Source organism: Camelus ferus, chromosome 9 (genome assembly GCF_009834535.1).
Source record: "Camelus ferus isolate YT-003-E chromosome 9, BCGSAC_Cfer_1.0, whole genome shotgun sequence".
Taxonomy (NCBI): Eukaryota; Metazoa; Chordata; class Mammalia; order Artiodactyla; family Camelidae; genus Camelus; species Camelus ferus.
The window spans coordinates 28,330,150-28,347,622 of record NC_045704.1 but is presented as its reverse complement, the minus strand read 5'-3'; the positions used below and the strand labels follow the sequence as shown (position 1 = coordinate 28,347,622).

Sequence of the window (17,473 nt, the reverse complement as noted above, 5' to 3'; positions counted from 1 at the left end):
GCAGCCCTGGATTCTACAAGGAACCAGCCACTGTTCTCACAGACGGAGGGGGGGCTGCCTATCCAGGGGGCTGAGCCTGCCTGCAAACGCTCCTAGTCTTCCCTCCCAGGGCTGCCATCCTACAAACTGTATCCTGCTAGAATGCAGGCCAAGATTTGAGCACCAAGAATATAAAAACCATGTGCCAGGGCAGTGCAGAGAGAACTGAGCAAGGACCAGGCCTCAGAAAGCCTGCAGCTCGGGAGGGGAAAATGAGACCTGCTGTACACACATAACCCCTCTGATGGGGGCCATGCAAACCGAGGATGGGGACAGAGCTTACTTCGCTCCAGTGCCTGGGATGAAGCAGTCACTCAGAACATGCCTGCTGAGCCAAGGACAGACAAACGTGCGGTGGTGTAGGAGAGTCCTATGCAGCTTTAGAGGGTCCAGGGCACAGCTGTGCCCAGCAGGGCACGACATGAGACCACCCCACAGAACAGATGGCTTTGCCATTGTCCCGAAGGCTGGGGAGGGGTCTTCCAAGTGTCCCTCACTAAAGGCCTCGCCAAAGGAATTTCAGCACTCAGCTGCCCTATGGAAAGCTCCCTCTCTTTGCACCCCAGCAGGGGACATGGAACACAAACCTGGGCAATCAGAGTCTTGACTAGGGATGGACAGGTGTCCCAACATGGGCCAATGAGAGTCTCGCCTGCAGCTTTCATTTCAACTGTAGGCAAGGATGTCTGGGGAGGATGCCCAGCTGGTGGGCAATGGCTGGAACTGCTGAAGGCCACTCCCAGGACAGATGCGTCCTGAGCAGGATTCCAACCCAGAGGAGAGCAGAGCTGGGAAATGGCCTGAGGTTGCTATGACAATAATGCTGATTTAAGTGCACTGCTTCACCCCGGACTTCACAGATCCACTTCCTTCAGTCTCGGGATGAGTTTCCGTCTTGAAACCCAAAGAGCCCTAGCTAATACCCCACTCCATTTTGACAGTTTTTAACCAGTGGTCAGTGTGTGGTCCAGACAAGATACATGGTCATCACAGCTGGGTTTCTATTTTCCATCTCCCATCTTCCAATAGCTGCTTTTCACACATTAAGACCCCTGAGAGAAAAACCAGCCTCTGCCCGTTCATAAAGTTATTCTTTAGAAAAACCACTTATATTAATATACATGACCCCCCACACACACACTTTGCCTCAAACAGGAAGTCTGCTGCAGTTTCTTCTCCCCAGACAGCCAGGTGAAACTTTATGTAAACACCTGGCCAAGAAGTTACCAACCCTATGATATAAACTAGGTAAACAGAGTACTTCATAAGATGTAAGACTTGCTACTCCAAGTGTGGGGCCAGCAGCATCACCATCACCTGGGACCTTGTTAGAGATGCAAATTTGCTAGCCTCACTCCAGGGCTCCTGTCTGGAAGTGGATCCCAGGAGGGATTTTTTTTAAATTGTTTGTTTGTTTTGTGGGGGGTAACTAGGTTTATGTATTTATTTATTTAATGGAGGTACTGGGAATTGAACCCAGGCCCTTGTGCATGCTAAGCATGCACTCTACCACTGAGCTATACCCACCAGCCAAGCAGTTTGTTTTTTTAATGAGCCAAAGTTTGAGAACCACTGTCCTAAGGTACAGTGCACCCTACGCGGATGCCTGGGCCTTGCCCCCAAGAGAGGCGTGTGGGTGTGCCCTGGCCTTTGGCACTTTTAAAAGCTTCCTTTGTGATTCTAATACGCAACCAGGATAGAGATCCCAGCTGTGTCATTCTCCTACCTCACCACGGTTAGAAGCTTCACCCTTCCCCCAAGCAGTGGGTGTAAATAAACCAGTGTGGCTGGCAGCTGCACCCATTTTCTGCACTCAGGAATTCAAGCGGCGCTTGCAGCTGATTGATGCATCATTTGATGTTCCCAAGAAGCAGATTCTACAATCAGCTCCACTGTGTTTGGCCCTGACCCAGTTTATCTCAACAAAGGAGGAGAGAGGAGCCCTTGTTCTCGGCATCCGAATAGCAACGGGGGCACATGAAGCCAGCAGCCCAGAAAGATCAAAACAGGCAGAACTGTGCATTTTTTTAAAAGAAAAATATGCAAAATTAGGAGTGCTTTTCAACTTCTGGAAACAGGTTTTTTTGGTTTGTTTTTGTTTTTAATATGGCATTTCCTTTTCAGGCATCAAAGAACACAGTAATGCTGTGTCGAAGAAAAACAAAAATGCAGACACCAGCAAGCTGAAAACTGGTTCAGAAGAACAAGTAGGGGTAAGGTAAAATGAGGCCTATGATTAATGACGACGGTTTGTGTGTAACCTGTAACCTCAAAGAGAAGATTCTTTGCAAATGCAAGAACAGGAAAGAAAACTGGCCTTAATAATTAATACAATCCTGCCCAAGAAAATGCCTGCATTTGCTCACCTCCTAAGGTGGCCTGCAGCAAATCTTATAGCTTTATGTTAGCAAATCTGGAATTAGACTGGCCACCCGGGAGCAAAGAGGACTTCACTGTTTCTTAGCTCTTCAGTGTCCAGATGATCAGTACACCGGCTGCCCCGCCCCGCCCCCGAAAGAAACTGACAAGGAAGTGAAGCGCAGACCTGTGGGGTTCCCGGGGTTGATGATGCACAGCACCTTGGGGTTACAGTGCTCCTTGGCCTCCCACAAGGCCCGCCGGAGCTCGTTCACATTCAGGGCCCAGCAGTTGTCCTCGTCCAGGTAGTAGTTCACCTGGATGGCATCGAGTTCGGAGATGACCGCCGAGTAGAGGGGGTACTGCGGGATGGGAATCATCACACCCGTCCGGGACTTGCCGCCTCCGGAGACCAGGATCTTCAAGATAGTCTGCAACCAAGAAGTCACACCTTACAGGACCGCTGCCACTTCCCAGCCCCTGGGGGCTGACCAGCAGACCAGCTGGAGGGCATCTCACCAGCCACCCCACTGCCTGCCTCCAGCTGTTGAACTTCCCTGAGTCTCACCTTTCTCATCTGTGAAATGAGGTCGGCTGTGAGAAATAAGAAAAATGCTCTCAAGTTGTCCACACAGTGCACCACACGGACTTAAAAGATTCAATACTTGTTAGTATTTTTCAAAGAGATCTTTTCAAGCAGTAGCCTTGTCTCAGAATTATTCTGACTTCACCCCTGAAACTCATTCTGCATGTCTAGGGTGGAGCCCAGGAATCTGTCTGGTCAGTGGTGCCCAAGGTTGGACAGAACCCTGAACAAAGAAGGGATTGTTGAAACGGGATAAGAACACCCAGCTACTGCCACCAGGTGGCGCTTCAACACAGCAGTTTCCAAAGCTGAGTGGGACCTGTTTTCCTACAATCCCTGAGAAACCAGGACTTGGGAGCTCTGTGGGGCTCGGGTGGAGGTGGTAATGATTTACTGAATTAATAACCCCAAACTCTCTTCTGGGAGAGTCCCCACTTTACACACAGGCTTAGCTCCTTTCTCAGGCTCAGTTCCTTGCCGCACTGGATTAAAAACCACAATGACTTAACTCTCTTCACTAAATCTTGAGGACCCCTCCTCTGGGACCTCTACCTGGGCTTCCCTGGGAATGGAGAGGGGGCTTGAGGGCAGAGCACAATGGGGGATGCCATGGTTGGGGGCTGAGTCCAGCACTAGAATCCCAATGCCACGAGAGGCTGACCTAGAGTAGGTAACCAGTAAGAGTTCAGTGCATTTGAAAGGCTGTGGGAAAGGACTGATGCTTCAACAAACATCAAAACAAGAGCCTTAGAGGTCAAGAGACATGGACCACCCTGGCACCCAGCACCGACTGGGCGCTGGGCAGCCTGCTGGAAGGAAAGGGAGGCCGCAGGTCCCTCAGTCCCAGGGTTCAGCCCCTTGTGCTAAGGAAGCCTTGATACTAGCCCTCTTCCCCTCATCCATGGCTGATCCCCAGTCACCTCTTCTCTTGCTTCCTAAACACTCCCTCACATCTACTACCCCTCCCAGCCAAAGTTAAAGCTTAAGAACATAAATCCAATTATGTGCCCCCGCCTGCTTCAAATCTTTCAATGGCTCTTAGGACCATGACCCAAATCCTCAGTCTGATCTAGCACTTCAGTACTCAGGCCTCACCTGCCTCCCAGTGCATGGCTGGTAACTGGCCCTCACCACATGCACTCGTCCCTCCAACTCTCCACTTCAAAACACGCAGCCTCCTTCCAGTTCAAGGCCTCTGCTCCAAATACTCCCCCTGCTCTGCCTCCTGGAGTACACACCTACACATCCGCCAGCTCTCTACCTGCTCAGCCATCCTGAGAAAGCCTCCTGCCCTCCCCCCAGGTCAGAGCTCCTGCTACTCCCTTCTGTAGTACTCTGTCCTCTTCAACCAGGAGAGAAACTGAAAGCTTAACGATCTGACATGCATTTATGGGATATTAATATTAATGCCAGTCTGATCTAGCACTGGTGTGTAAGCAGAGACCAAACGTGTTTGGCCCCCATGGTCTCCCCAGCACCTGGCACGGTGCCTGGGAGGAGGAAGACCGTGCCTGCTGAGAGAGAGGCCGATGCTGCCAGAAAGATGGGCACTCAAGTGCCCCGTGGCGCCTCCCGTCTGCACCTGGAGGGAGTCCGGGGCTGCAGGAGCAGCCAGGCTCACAAAGACTGAACAAGGGAAGGACAGAGGGCTACCAGGTAAACAGCAGGGACCACAAGGAGCCAGCGTCTCCTCCCAGGCCTGTCCCCCTAACGGCCCACGTGCTCGCCCTAACATGCAAGGCCGTCCTTCGCGTGGCTGAACAGTGGATCACGATGAGCCGCCTTCACACATACAGAAATGCCGTCGCTAGCTCCAGTGGTCAGGTAAATGTTGTCCGGGTCGGCAGGTACACCGCCATCTCTCCTGGTGATGTAGGCGGCCACATCTTCACGGATGCAGTTGACACCCTGACTAGCGCTGTAAGACCCTGTAAGACAGCAAGCAAGACAGTGACTAAGAGGCAAGACGTCTGGCCCCATAGACTCTGTGATATCCATATAATTAGCTGACTGTGGGAGGGTGGGGAGGAGGTTAGGGAGGTCTTGGTGGGGCCCAACTCCCACTACTCTAGGCTCTGGAACTACGGCAAGCTGCTTCACCACCTATCTGGGCTTTACCCACCCACCCTCTCACCTATCCATCTACCCACGTGTCTGCCCACTTACCCATCCATCCGCCTGTCTGCTAACCATCCATCCATCCATCCATCCATCCAACCACATGCCCACCCACCCACCCATCTGCCCATCTACCCACCCACTCACTCATCCATTCATCCACCCAATGTTTACTGAGAACCTACTTATACATCAAGCATTATTCTAGACCCTGGCTTCTAACCAGTTAAATGGTGCCCACACCTGTTTCACCCACCCTCCCGGGATGTATACATGTTCCGTGACAGTATCTATCATTATAGCTGGGACTGCAATGCTTTTATCACTATTACCTACACATGATTTCAAAGAATGTGAGAGAATGGGTCAACCCAAAATGGTACCACCTGCCAGCCCAGGAGTTTGGAGCCCTAGCCAGCACTAACCACAGATCCCTGGGGCTGCTGAGCATGACACCCCTCCACACCCACCCCATGTCAACAGTATCGTCAGGCTGCCAGTTAGGATTAAAATCCAAACCACCATTTATATGAGGTTCAAAAACAGTGGTGACTACTTAGGGGTTGGGGGTATTGACTGCAAAGGGGCATGAGGTGCGTCCTGTGGTGCTAGAATGTTTAATGTCATGACCTGAGCGGGGGTGGCACACGTGCAAAAATTATTCAAGCTGTACATTAATATTTGTGCATTTTACTGAATGTATGAAAACTTGTTAAAAATGTCAGGCCACTATTTGTTTTTAGAAAGAGATTGAAAATAGGAATCTGCACATGCACGAAATCTCTCTGGAAGGAGACTCAAACTGGTGAGGTGAATTCTCTGGGGAGGTGAATGACGAGGCTTGGGGTCAGATTTTTCACTATATCCTTTTACACCATTTGAATTTCATACCACATTTAAAGAAAACCAGCCTATTCCTTCTAGGACTACCGCAAAACCACCACTAGGAGGGAGGACGGGGCTCTGGAGAGTGACTGGCTCTTGTCTGAGCCTCAGTGCACATCAGTCCAAGCCCCACACCCAGGAGGCGCTCACTGTAAGGGTCTGTGCAGCACTAGGCTCGCCCTTCCCCTCTGACCATCTGTAAAATGGACAGGGGTGGGGGGACTGGACTACTTTTCTAAGGTTCAAGTGGCAAACAGTAACACACATCAAATCAGGGTGGTGGGTACAGAGCCTTCTGTCACATTATCCGGGGTATACTAATGCATTTGAAATTTTCTGTAAATAAAAAAGTGGGGAGGTGCAGATGCTGGTGTTGGAGAATCTTTCTTCTTTGGGGTGATCTATTTGCTATTTCTGAGCTCCTGTGCTCAGAAACCTTCCAGTGCCTCCTATTTCCCTCCGCTTTCTTTCAGTGCCCTCCCCTCCACTCCATGGGGCCTGGCCATTTCCATGCCAGACAAGCCTCCTCTTTCTGCCTCTAGCTCACTTGCTTCCCTGAATTTCCAGGCCTTCACCCACTAGCAAGCTCCCTGCTCCTGCCAGCCACAGATTTTCTGCCCTCTTCCTTTAGCTGCTCTGCTATAGGTGGAACCACACTGATCCTTCATACTAGATCCTCAGATCTTGTCTCTTTCCCTAGGGCCCGATTTACTGTCTGACCTCAGCCTCTATTCTAGCCCATGATTTCTCCAGTGATTTTATTACATTCCAGTGAAGCCCTGCCCCCTCTATGTTGACATGAGGGCAGGGACCGTTACTGATTTCTGTGCATCTCTGTAGAGCATCTACCCCTTGTTGGGCCCTGCTCCACCACAGTCCTCCGTAGGACCCACTGCTCTGAACCTGACAGCAACCTTCCTCCTATGGCCCACAAACTGGCACCATCACCACTGCCAAATCCCCCGGCCTCATCACACCCAAATCCTTTCACTCAATCACACTCCAGTCTTAAACCTCAGGGCCTTTGCACACACTCTTCCCATCTGGCAGGCATTAGCAGATTCTCTTTACTCAACCTCCATGTGAATTTGAATGCAGCTTTCTCCTTAAAACCTCCCTCTATATTAGAATCCCTTGTTATAACCCCACAGCTCTCTGCTCCTTCTCTGAGAACTCATGAAAACCAGGGACTATGTTTCTGTGTTAATTCTTTTTAATGTTTGTTTCTCCCAAGTCTGACAGTGAGCTTCATGAGCACAGAAACTCCACCTGCCTTGCCCACTAGTGTCCCTCAGAGCCTGGAGCTGCGCCTGGTGTATGGCATGTGCTCAGAGAGGAGCTGGACGAGGGCATATACCTGCCATCTCCCACCTGCCCCACATGTGTCTGAGACTTGTCTCAATCCTACTCAAGATCCAGGACACAGTCTGAGAACTGGGTCACTCATCAAACAAAAAATAAAAGAAGCCCCAGTAAGAAATAATTTTAAAGATCATGATAAAAACACTTAAGAGCTCCAGGTGAGCTCTAAGACCCTGTGTGCGCATTTAATCCCTACTAGGGTCAGGGTGGCCCTGGAGCATAATGACATTTTTCAATTCCTCAATTTCTCTGGGCAGGTGCTCAGGCTGCCCGAGGCTTGGCTGACAGAGAGCACCACCCACCATTTTCCCAGTTAAGGGCCAGGACTGCACTGTCCATCCCCCCTACCTCCCCCCCCCCCCGGCAATGGGCAGGAACCGGGAGTGACCTCTGGGGCAGGGCTTCTCCATATCTGTCAATGGGCTTTAGCACAAATGTCAACCTTCCTTGCAAGCCCAGGAGGTGGGTACAAAGTACTTTAGTTCAAGGATGAGGAAAGAGGCTCAGAGAGCACCTGCCTCGCCTGTCCTCCTGAGCTCCTCAGACAGAACCCAGTGCAGGTCCCCAAAACCCCGAAGGCCATCAGTTCTCTTGCTACAACACCTCCAGGGGAGCCTCACATGGACGTGGCCTCCCAACCCCATTCCCTCAGCCCTGGCTGACAAAGAGTTACACAAACTTGTTGGTGAGGCTTAGTACAAGGAACAGGGGGCCCCTACCCATTCCCCAGTCACATCAGACCTGCAGGAGCAACCCCCCTCCCCCACCATTGGGCTGAGGGGCTTGGAGTCTCAGGCCCACGGCCATGGGTCTCTGAGAAGCGCCTCTGTCCTCTGGGCGGGGCAGAGGGTGCAGGAGGAAAGGAGCTTGGAGGCCAGGCCTCTGGGCTGCTGCGCTGCCCTCTGACAGCCTGTGGTTTAGGCCTTGCCACACAAGGTGCTGGCCCACACCCCATCCAGGCTGACAGGCAAAAAAGTAAAGGGCAGCTGGTCCCTTCCTAGAGGGACACCGTGAAGGACACAGACTTGGACAGAGGGCTGGTAGGGTGCCCACAGCTAGGAAGGGCTCTCAATAAAGAGACAGAGCAGGACAGGGGGAAGGGAAAGGCAGGGAGGTGACAGAGAGGCCAAGTGTGGCTGGCTGATCCCCTGCTGCACAAGCCATGAGAATCCCTGTCCCACGTTCCGGAACATCCAGGCACGTGTACTAAAAAAGCCCTAAGAACAACTGTTTTCCTCAGGACAAGGGAAGCTGGATTCTTTGTGTAGGCAGAGGACAACGGAATGAGGCAAAAATAAACAGGAAAAAGAACATGAGATGAGAACAAAGAGCTAGAGGCCTGAGGCTGAAAATCCATCTCAGCAGAGAAGGGAGAGAGATTCATTTTCACATCAACAGGGGCCAAATTCCAGGTCTCGTCCCTGAGCCCTCTGGGCGTGGGCTCCGGGCACAAAGGACTGGAACACAGCAACGTGGTGGGTAGGCAGGACCATTAGAGCGAGGAAGCCACCAAAAGGGGCCCAGAGGCACCTTGCAGCACGTCCCTTCCACAACAACTGACTGCCACCTCCTGGATGATTTGGGGACGTGTGTTCAGGCTGGATGAAGTCCAGCCCTGGGCTGACCTCCTGTTCTGAGGGAGGGCTCAGCTTCAAACTTGGCTCCCAGAGGTAAACCCCAAAGGCAGCCTCTGGCGCCTGAAGTGCCCCAGTCCACCAAAAGCTGCCATTCACCCCGTAAGCTCAGCAGACGGGAGGCTAACAGAGCACGGACTGTTCATCGACTCTGCACGTCAGCCACCCCCCACACACTTGCACACTCACTCACACACAGCCCTCCATTTGGGGCCAGGGTCCAGGCCCACACTGAGAACACACGGTCTTTTCAGGCCCGCGAGGACCTGGCAAGTTGGGACCTCACCCAGACTGTTTCCGCCACAAGCCTGTAGGATCCGACGGGCTCTTTTCTTAGCATCTTCTGGGAAGCTGGGGCTGTCCAACAGGTTTGGGTAGGTACAGAGTGCCATCACCTGGAGGAACAGAGGCATGGGCTGGGCTCCCAGCACCTGCCCCCCCGGAGCCCCAGGAGGGGCACAGAGGACACGGGGCAGGAGACCGTGAGAAGATGACAATTCTGAGGGACAGTGCCACACAGGCCTCTCCCGAGGACCCCGGTAGGAGGAGGACAGTGGGCTCTCTGCAGCAGAAGGGAGACAGTGAGAGGCAGGCTCCATGATGGCCTGGGCCAAGGGTGGGCTGCCAGGAGAGGAAGCCAGGAAGAGCAAGGCTGCTACTCAGCCCCCGCTCCACCTCCTCCGTAAGGGACAGTGGCTCACGTACCCAAGGCCACAGAATCAGGGGTTCCTGAGCAGAGGGCCGAGGTTGGGCCCACCTGATAGTACGGCACAGACCCCTCCTTACTCCCAGCCTGAGCCCCCTCCCCCTTTCCTCACCATCACCCCTTTTCCTGGCCACAACTAAACACCGGGTCAGCATTCTCATCTCTGTAACAGAGAAATCGCCCTAACCTCCTCACAAATTAAGAGGATTAAGTAAGGAAATGTTTGCAAAAGTGCCAGTAAACCCCAGCTCACCGGGCAAGTCTAAGCTGGAAGCTTAGGAGTGGAGCCAGGAGCACTGAGGAGAGCGGGGGCTCAGGGCTCTGACACCAGCTGAGTGATTTCAGATAGACGCCAGCTTCTCGGAGCCTGGTTCGTCTTCATTTGTACCAAGGGCAGTGACCCAGCCTGCCCTCCTGCCAGGGGTGCTTGTGAAGATCAGAGGAGATGCATGAAGGCTGGAGGAGGCCAGCACCAGGTAGGAGAGGCTGAGCCTGCCATGGCTGGTGGCAGGGCTGGATTGGACTGTGTCAGCCAGCCAGAAAAGGCTGAGGCCACAGGACTGTGTTTACACCCAGAGCCCCAGGCATGTGTGGGGAACTTCTTCTGTTCTCTCCTCTCCAAAGCTGCGTGCTTCCAGGATGAGCTTTCAGGACAACCAGGACACTCTGACCTCCTCCTGCCTCTACTTCCCCAGACCATTCTGTCTGGTCTGATCTGCTGCCTCATCCTGGGACCAGCCTGGGGCCTCTGACATTCGTGGGGAGATGACACGCCCCTGAGGTCAGCAGCAGGGGCCACAGGTGGGAAGCACAGAAGACGTTCCTCAGGTCGTGGCCAGTCTCGGTTCTTTTCCTCCACACCCTGTGTGAATTCCCTGAGGGGCCCCAGGCTGAGGCCCCTGGTCTTGACACCCCTCTGCCCAGAGAACAGGGCAGGGTCGCCCCTCCTGCATGCCAGCCCCTACGGCAGGAGACGCAGGCAAAGAACAGAAGACTGGGGCCTCCAGCACTCAGCTTTCCTGACTGGGAACCTTACCCACACAAGGACCAAATCTTGTCCAAACAGGCCCCAGTTCTTCTCTGGGAAAAAGCTTTCTCCACATCTGGTCTCCAGCCTCTGTTCAGGAGTCCCCATGGCACTCTCCCACCTTGTCTTTTCCCCTCCAGCCCACCGATCCCACAATTTTGACCCATGCAGTATCCCTTGGCTGGTGCTCAAACTGAAATACTGAAACGTGCCTCTTGGCGGCCTTCACACTCAGCATCTCCCCAAGGTCCCCAGCAGTCCTCTGAGGCAGTGTTCTGGTGATCTCCACTTGCCTAAAGCCACTCAGCTGGTAAGCAGCAGAACCAACACTCAAACCCGAGGCATCTCACTTGGAAGGCCGCTTCTGGACCCCCAGACACCACCTCCCAGCCCACTGGGCCTCTACCTCTCCCACCTACTCTCTGATGCCCTCACCAACCCAGCTCTGAACTCAGCATCCAGGACCACGCACTGTGGAAGAGCATCCCTGGGAGCCTTGTACATTAGAGCAACCGCACGATGGGTTTAGGAATTTTAGACAAGCTGGGAAGGGAAGGAGACTGAGGGAGAGAACCAGGGGACATCAGCACTGGAGGGGGCTGCTACTTCAGTGGCACCGCCCTGTGGGATTCTGGTGCCTGCTGTGTCCTGAGGGGGCTGGACAGGCAAGGAGGCTGAGGTAACGGGCCTGGCTGGCTGGTTCCCTGCTCTCCTAGTGGCCTCTGCACTTGAAAGTCAGCTCACCTGTCGGAGGAAGGTGATTGGCTGCTGACCCATGGCATGGGCATCCCCGATGTTGGCACGAATGACCTCAGTGAATGGTTTTTTGATACCCTGGGAGGAAAAAAGGCAACAGGTGGTTACTTAGAGACTCTCAGACCCTGGATTCCAGAGGCCAAGCAGTGCTCCACAGGATATTAATAAGCTGCCCTATTCTGAGCCTTACCAGGTGTCGGGCACAGTGCCCAGCCCTTGACATGCCTGGTCCCATTTGACCTTCACAACAATCCCCATAAGGAAGAGTCAGTATCCATCCCATTTTACAGATGAGGAAATCAAGGCTTCAAAAGGTTAAGAAACTTGCCTGAGGCTACATAGTTGGTAAATACAAGTATTGGGATTTGAAGCTTAACTCCAAAATCACACTTCTTAAGCTCCACCATCTCCCACTTTCTGAAAAGGCTAGAGGAGCCCTCCTGGGTGGACAGAGTTCCGAGGCAGCTGCAGGTCCACGCTGACCCTGGGGCAGATGTGGCGGGAGGGAGGCAGGGGTGGGGCAGAAGAAGATGCCAAACACCAGGGAGAGGATCCCGCGACTGCCAGCTCCCCATCCCCAAGCAGAGACAGCCTAAGTGAACGGCCAGGGGCATGGCCAGGGGCACCGCAGCCTCCCTCCCCTTCAATCAGCAGAGACCTCTAGGGGTTGTGGTCTTCCAACCTTGGCTTTGCAGAATGAAGAATGTGGGCAGATTTTCACATCAGGATAAAAAGACTGGCTGAAGAGTAAAATTGAGGCCACTGCCTGAGCAACGTGTTTAGCACAAAGCAGAGATCGCAGAGAGAGGAGGAACTGAGAAGCTCGGACACAGGCTGCTGTAAAGGGCAAAATGCAGTTTGGATGGAGAATTGTGGGGACCTGGAACTGTGGCGATTCTACACAGCTCCCTGATAAATCCAGAATTAGCCACTGTAAGAGTTAGAATCAACAGTGGGTTCGGGGACCTCCCTGGGCAGCTGAAAGGATTATCTGAGACAAACAGTGTGAAAACACTTGGCAGAGTACAAATATCATCTTACAAAGCCTGACCAGGAACAAGGTTGCAAAGGTCATGATGGAGGAAGGAGGGGCAAAGAGGTGGCAACACCAAGAGGTGGCCTGCGTGGAATGCCTGGCCACCTTCCCGCCTCCTGCTGCCCTTTCCCCAAAGGCACCCTAAATACAAATTTTAAAGATACAATTCTATAGTTTTGACACTTGTCTCCATTTCACACAATGTGTGAATAAAACTTTAGAAAACATTTTTTCCTTTTTAAAATCAGTAATATACACTTTAAATCAAAACCAGCAGGTTTAAGGGATGAAAGCAGCTGCCAAACAGGTTTTCTGACCCTCGTTTGCTGACCCTAAGCCCCTTCTGTATAGATTCTCTAGCTGCTTCAGGAGCCAGGAGGCACAGTGGGCTGAGCAGGGCGCCCCAGAAACGGCCCTGGACCTTCATAACCAGGGCCTGACAAGTCTCCAAAAGCTATTTCTGGGGCTGGGGGGTGGGGAAGTCTCTTTAATTCCCTTGTGCCCCTTTTACCAAGTTCTTCAGGGCTGGCCAATATGGAAAGCGGCTTGGAGGGGCCAAGACAGGGGGTAAAGCACTGCCCACTGCCCAGGGAGAGGCCATGGGTGAGGGCAGGTAACCTGGAGACAGGCCCCCGGTGTGTGGCCTCAGGGCTCACCCTACAGGTGAGATGACCCAGGCCACTGAGTGCAAAGGGGCGGGCCTGACCCACCCCTTGGCACTGGCCTGGGCTCCTGGCACAGGACCCTCTGCCAGCCTGACTGAATCACCACGGCCCCCCCAGGCTGGCCAGTTGAACGCAGGTGATTTCCATGGTGTGGGCACAGCCCATTCTTCAGTAGGAGGCAAATCTGTCAAGGTCAAGGGCCAGGAACTACAACACACAGTTGCAGGCCCTCCGCCAGCCCAATGCAGGGAAAGAATAAGGCCTGGAACAGATTCCTGGATGTTCCTTTTCTGTGCCCTCCCCTTGCAGTCACTGATCAACCAATTCGGGGCCTGCCGACAAGGAGCCTAGAAATGCCAAGAATCTCCTTTCTGGGCTCTGGGGCACCCAGACCCAAGACACGTTCCTATGATGGATGAGCTGGGCAGTGGGAAACTGGCTTCTTCGAATGGGCGGGGGACCAGCCTGCCCAGCCAAGGGCCACCATACAAAGGAGACTCCTGTATCTAGGCACTCGAGGTCTATACCAGTTGGGAAACACCAAGGAGCCAGAGGCAGGCTCCTGCCCAGTGACTCATTCAGGCCTGGCAAGCACACCCAGTGGCGACCTCGCCTCCGGCCCCACCCCCAGGAGCCTGCCAGGTCAGCACGTAGCTTCCTAGTTGATTCCCAGCATTCTAGAGCCCACCTGTCTAACTCACCTGCACACACCCTGCCCAGATCTGCCTCCCTGTAGGGTACTGAGATGAGACCCATCGCAGGGGGGCTCCCTTCTCACCATTCAGCTCAAGCAGGACCCAGGGAGCAGGCCCCCGGGATCTGCGGATGGCATATTTCAGAGGGTATTAGTGGGGAGAAGGAAAAAGGAGTTATCATTGTCCTTCCCAGCCCACAGGCCCAGCATTGGGACAACAGATGATTCCAACGTGAACAAGGCAGTTTCCTCAAGGGAGAGACGGCCCCTGTCATTTCATATGACCTGTGAGCAGGAAAGCTTGGTAGGACAGTTACTCCTTGGGACCCTCCCCCTCAACAAATACTTATGAATCATGCCCTGTGACAGAAGTGGGTAACACAGGAGAGGCCACCACTTCAGAGCCCAGGCTGGTGAAGAATAAGAAGTGGGCACAGAGAAGAGAGAGAGGGCATAGCAGGCCCCAGGCCAGGAAGGCCACATGAAAAGACACTGGGGCCGTGAGCAAGACGGAGGGGATGGTGGGGGGCCAGGCAGGAAGTCCTACAGAGAGCACCAGAAAGAGACTCCAGAGACAAACTCCAACTAGTTCCCACAGTGCCTGAAAACAGGTGCATTTCATAGCTGAGAAAACTGAGGCTAGACCCTGTGCTGACTATTACAACAAGCCACGCTGGAAGAAACTGAGCCAAAGCTATACACACCTATGATGAAGAGATTAGGTGGGAGCTCCAAGGGCTGACTTTCCTAGCCACGAAAGCAGGGGAGGCTGGATGTAGGCTCCTGAACTATGGGGGTCTGGGTCAACCATAGAAATTGAGAATTGCAGGGCAGAAACAGGGATGAAAGTTGCATGAGCTCCAAATAGGATAACTGAAGACAGCAAGGCTAAGTCCCGGGCAGGAGACAGCAAACCCCAAAGAGTATGTTCCCAGACCCAGAGAGACTCAGGAGGAAGGCAAGGAAAGAGGGACCCTCGGCACTTCTCCCCAAGCTTCTCATTAGCTTGAAAACAAAGACTCTTAAGAGTCCTGTATGGCTTCTAGCTGTTCAAAGCATCATCACTAAGATCTCAAACTAGTCTTTAGAAGAAATAAATTGGCTCCATTTTGCAGAGGAATAACTGAGGCCAAGGTGAGCTGAACAACTTGTCTGAGGGCCACAGCACATAGGGCCCAGGATGCAGGTCCTTGGCAACTCAGGCAGGGCGGGTGGGTGGAGGGTTCATCCAGATGGAAGCCTACACTACAAATTTCCTTATTTTAAAATAGCACCTACATTCTAAAGAAAATGACCAATGAGATTTCACCACCTGTGCTTGGCACATCCAGGGTTTCCAATCTTAGTTCTTAGCTAACTATAACCACGTGCTTGCCACAGCACCCTCCGTTTTAACCTGTGCTTAAATGCAGCACGCACTGCTGTTAACAGTATTCAGTTTTTCCATTTGTGAATGCCTTGCCCTGAATCCGAGTACTTTTACAAATAGAAGCCATTTCTCTGTCTCCACTTATGCCAACCTCCTCCTCTGTCCCAATAAAGCAAGAAAAAAAGAAGTAGGTTGAGGAGGATCTGACAGATCTTTTCAAAACTCCTTCTAATGGCAGCTTATATTTAAGTGCTGCTCCCAATGAACACCAGGATTTGAAAAGCTGGTAGGTTCTCCCACTTGGAGCTGCTATTAGGAGAAACAGGGCCTCCCTGAGAGTACACAGACCAGGCTGGAGGAGAATGGCCCCTTTTCACGCCCACTTAGCCAACTGCTCCTCCTCCTTGAGGCTCTCCTGAGCATTCTCCTCCACTCCAATCACAGAAGCAAGACGGGTGGGACTTGCCCAGCAAGCCACCCCAAAGTCAAAAACCAGAGCCACGTGTCCAGCCAAACAGCGGGTATTGTTCTCAGAGCACCTGGCAAAATGATTCCCTAAGGCAGTTTAAATGCCTCCAGATAAATAAAGAGGCATGAAAGTCAGGGCAGGGAAAACCCTGGGCCCACCTGGCCACTGAATCTCCTTTTCTAGACTAGGAAAACCAACCCCAAGTCACTGTTCCCCCTACCAGTCCCACCCATTTCTAACCAAATCAAACCCTTGAAAATAACATAAGTCCAGTTTTGAATACTAGAATTCAAAACAGAGGTAGAAAAACCAAAACTTTGCAAAGCCAAGTCAAAAAAAAAAAAACCAAACAAACAAAAAACCAAAAAACAAGGACTGGGAAAAATACGGCTCTCTCAGAAGGGGCTATTTAAACTAGTAAATTGGAGAGGCTGTCTCCCAAGAATGAAAGGTTTAAGCAAGGCCACACTGGCCTGGCCGAGGCTACTATTTGCAGTACCTAGATTCAGGCAACTGAGACTTGGCTAAGTGAGAAGAGAACAAGAAGGGATGAGTTGGAATGAAAGCACGGGAGAAGGTAGGTGGACAGAAAGAACATCTCAACTTACTCAGGGGTAGGACATGGCAGTGCTGGGCATCTGTCCTAGAAATCACAGGGTGTTTCCAGCTCAAGTGACCAAGAAATTTGTCCACCTCAATCATGGAGCCATAGCTTGTTGGAAAACCTTCCTGGTTCCCCACTGCATACCAAACTTTGTACCATAAAGTCTGGAGCCCAGCACACAAGACTCCAGTCCACCTTTTCCATCTCATTCCTCTACCATATGCCTATGCCAGACAGTGCTCTCCCAACGGCATCAATCCCCTTCCCCAACTGCCCAGAACTTCCCAACCTTCTATCTTTGCTCACAGCCCACCTCCCACCTGGCATACTCTCACATTTTCTGTCTGCAAAAAAACAAAAAAACAAAAAACAAAGACAGAAAAAAAAATAATACCCCACCAATCCTTAAAGAATTGGGGGAAGAGAGGCTCAGGCCCAGAGAACATCATGGCTTCAGTTCCCTGAAGGCAAAGACACTGTCCCGTTCTGTCCTAATCATCCTCGTATTTCGTGGATCTCATACCCAAGCTGCTGTTTAACAAAAGGTAGAGATAATCCTTGAACTCCTACCAGCTCTGGAACCAGAGAAATCAGTTGTAAAGTGGTAACTGGAGACAGTTTAACCTCAGACTTAACAGGGAGACTGTTGTCTTAAGGAAGGCCAGCTCCAGTCTGCCAGGTACCAACAAGGAGCAAAGCAGCAAAAACTCGTCTTCTCTGCCTCTGGCCTGCCCTCGGGACAGGGAGGCACAGAAACCGAGCTGGCCTCCTGTGGGCCAAGCTTCAAACTTAGCTCTGCAAGGAGTCAGAGGGAAACACTGGACTCTGACTTGTCCACCTCACTGTTTTGAGTCAGCAGAACTGGGTGTCCCAACCTGGTCTCAGCAGGCCAGGAGCTCATCAAACCCCCAAAGTCCTGGTGTTAATGGGGGCCAAGCGTCGTGGTCCCACCATGGCTTCCTCCCATGCATTCAAGAGATATTAAGTAACCAACTCACCAAGAGGTCCAGTTCTGGTGCCTATGAGAGAGAGATCAAGAAACCCTCTCCCCTTCTGGGTTAGAACTATCTTGAGCAAGCAGCTGGGTGATCATTTCATCAGTTCTTAGAATTCTTAAGAATGTTTACTTATTTTACATTACCCTTCTTGACTCCACTTGTTGAAT

The 17,473-nt window shown here is 52.3% G+C and overlaps 1 protein-coding gene across 1 annotated transcript in view; it reads right to left on the bottom strand.

Moving 5' to 3' along the window:
• The window catches only part of GPT2 (glutamic--pyruvic transaminase 2), a 32,428-nt gene that overhangs the window by 13,421 nt on the left and 1,534 nt on the right, over positions 1-17,473 (bottom strand). The window contains exons 3-6 of the mRNA XM_032486245.1: positions 11,460-11,549; positions 9,269-9,377; positions 4,778-4,911; positions 2,585-2,828 (exon numbers count right to left, since the gene is read on the bottom strand). Of these exons, the coding sequence (XP_032342136.1) occupies positions 2,585-2,828; positions 4,778-4,911; positions 9,269-9,377; positions 11,460-11,549 (577 nt within the window). The remainder of the gene's footprint in view (positions 1-2,584; positions 2,829-4,777; positions 4,912-9,268; positions 9,378-11,459; positions 11,550-17,473) is intronic.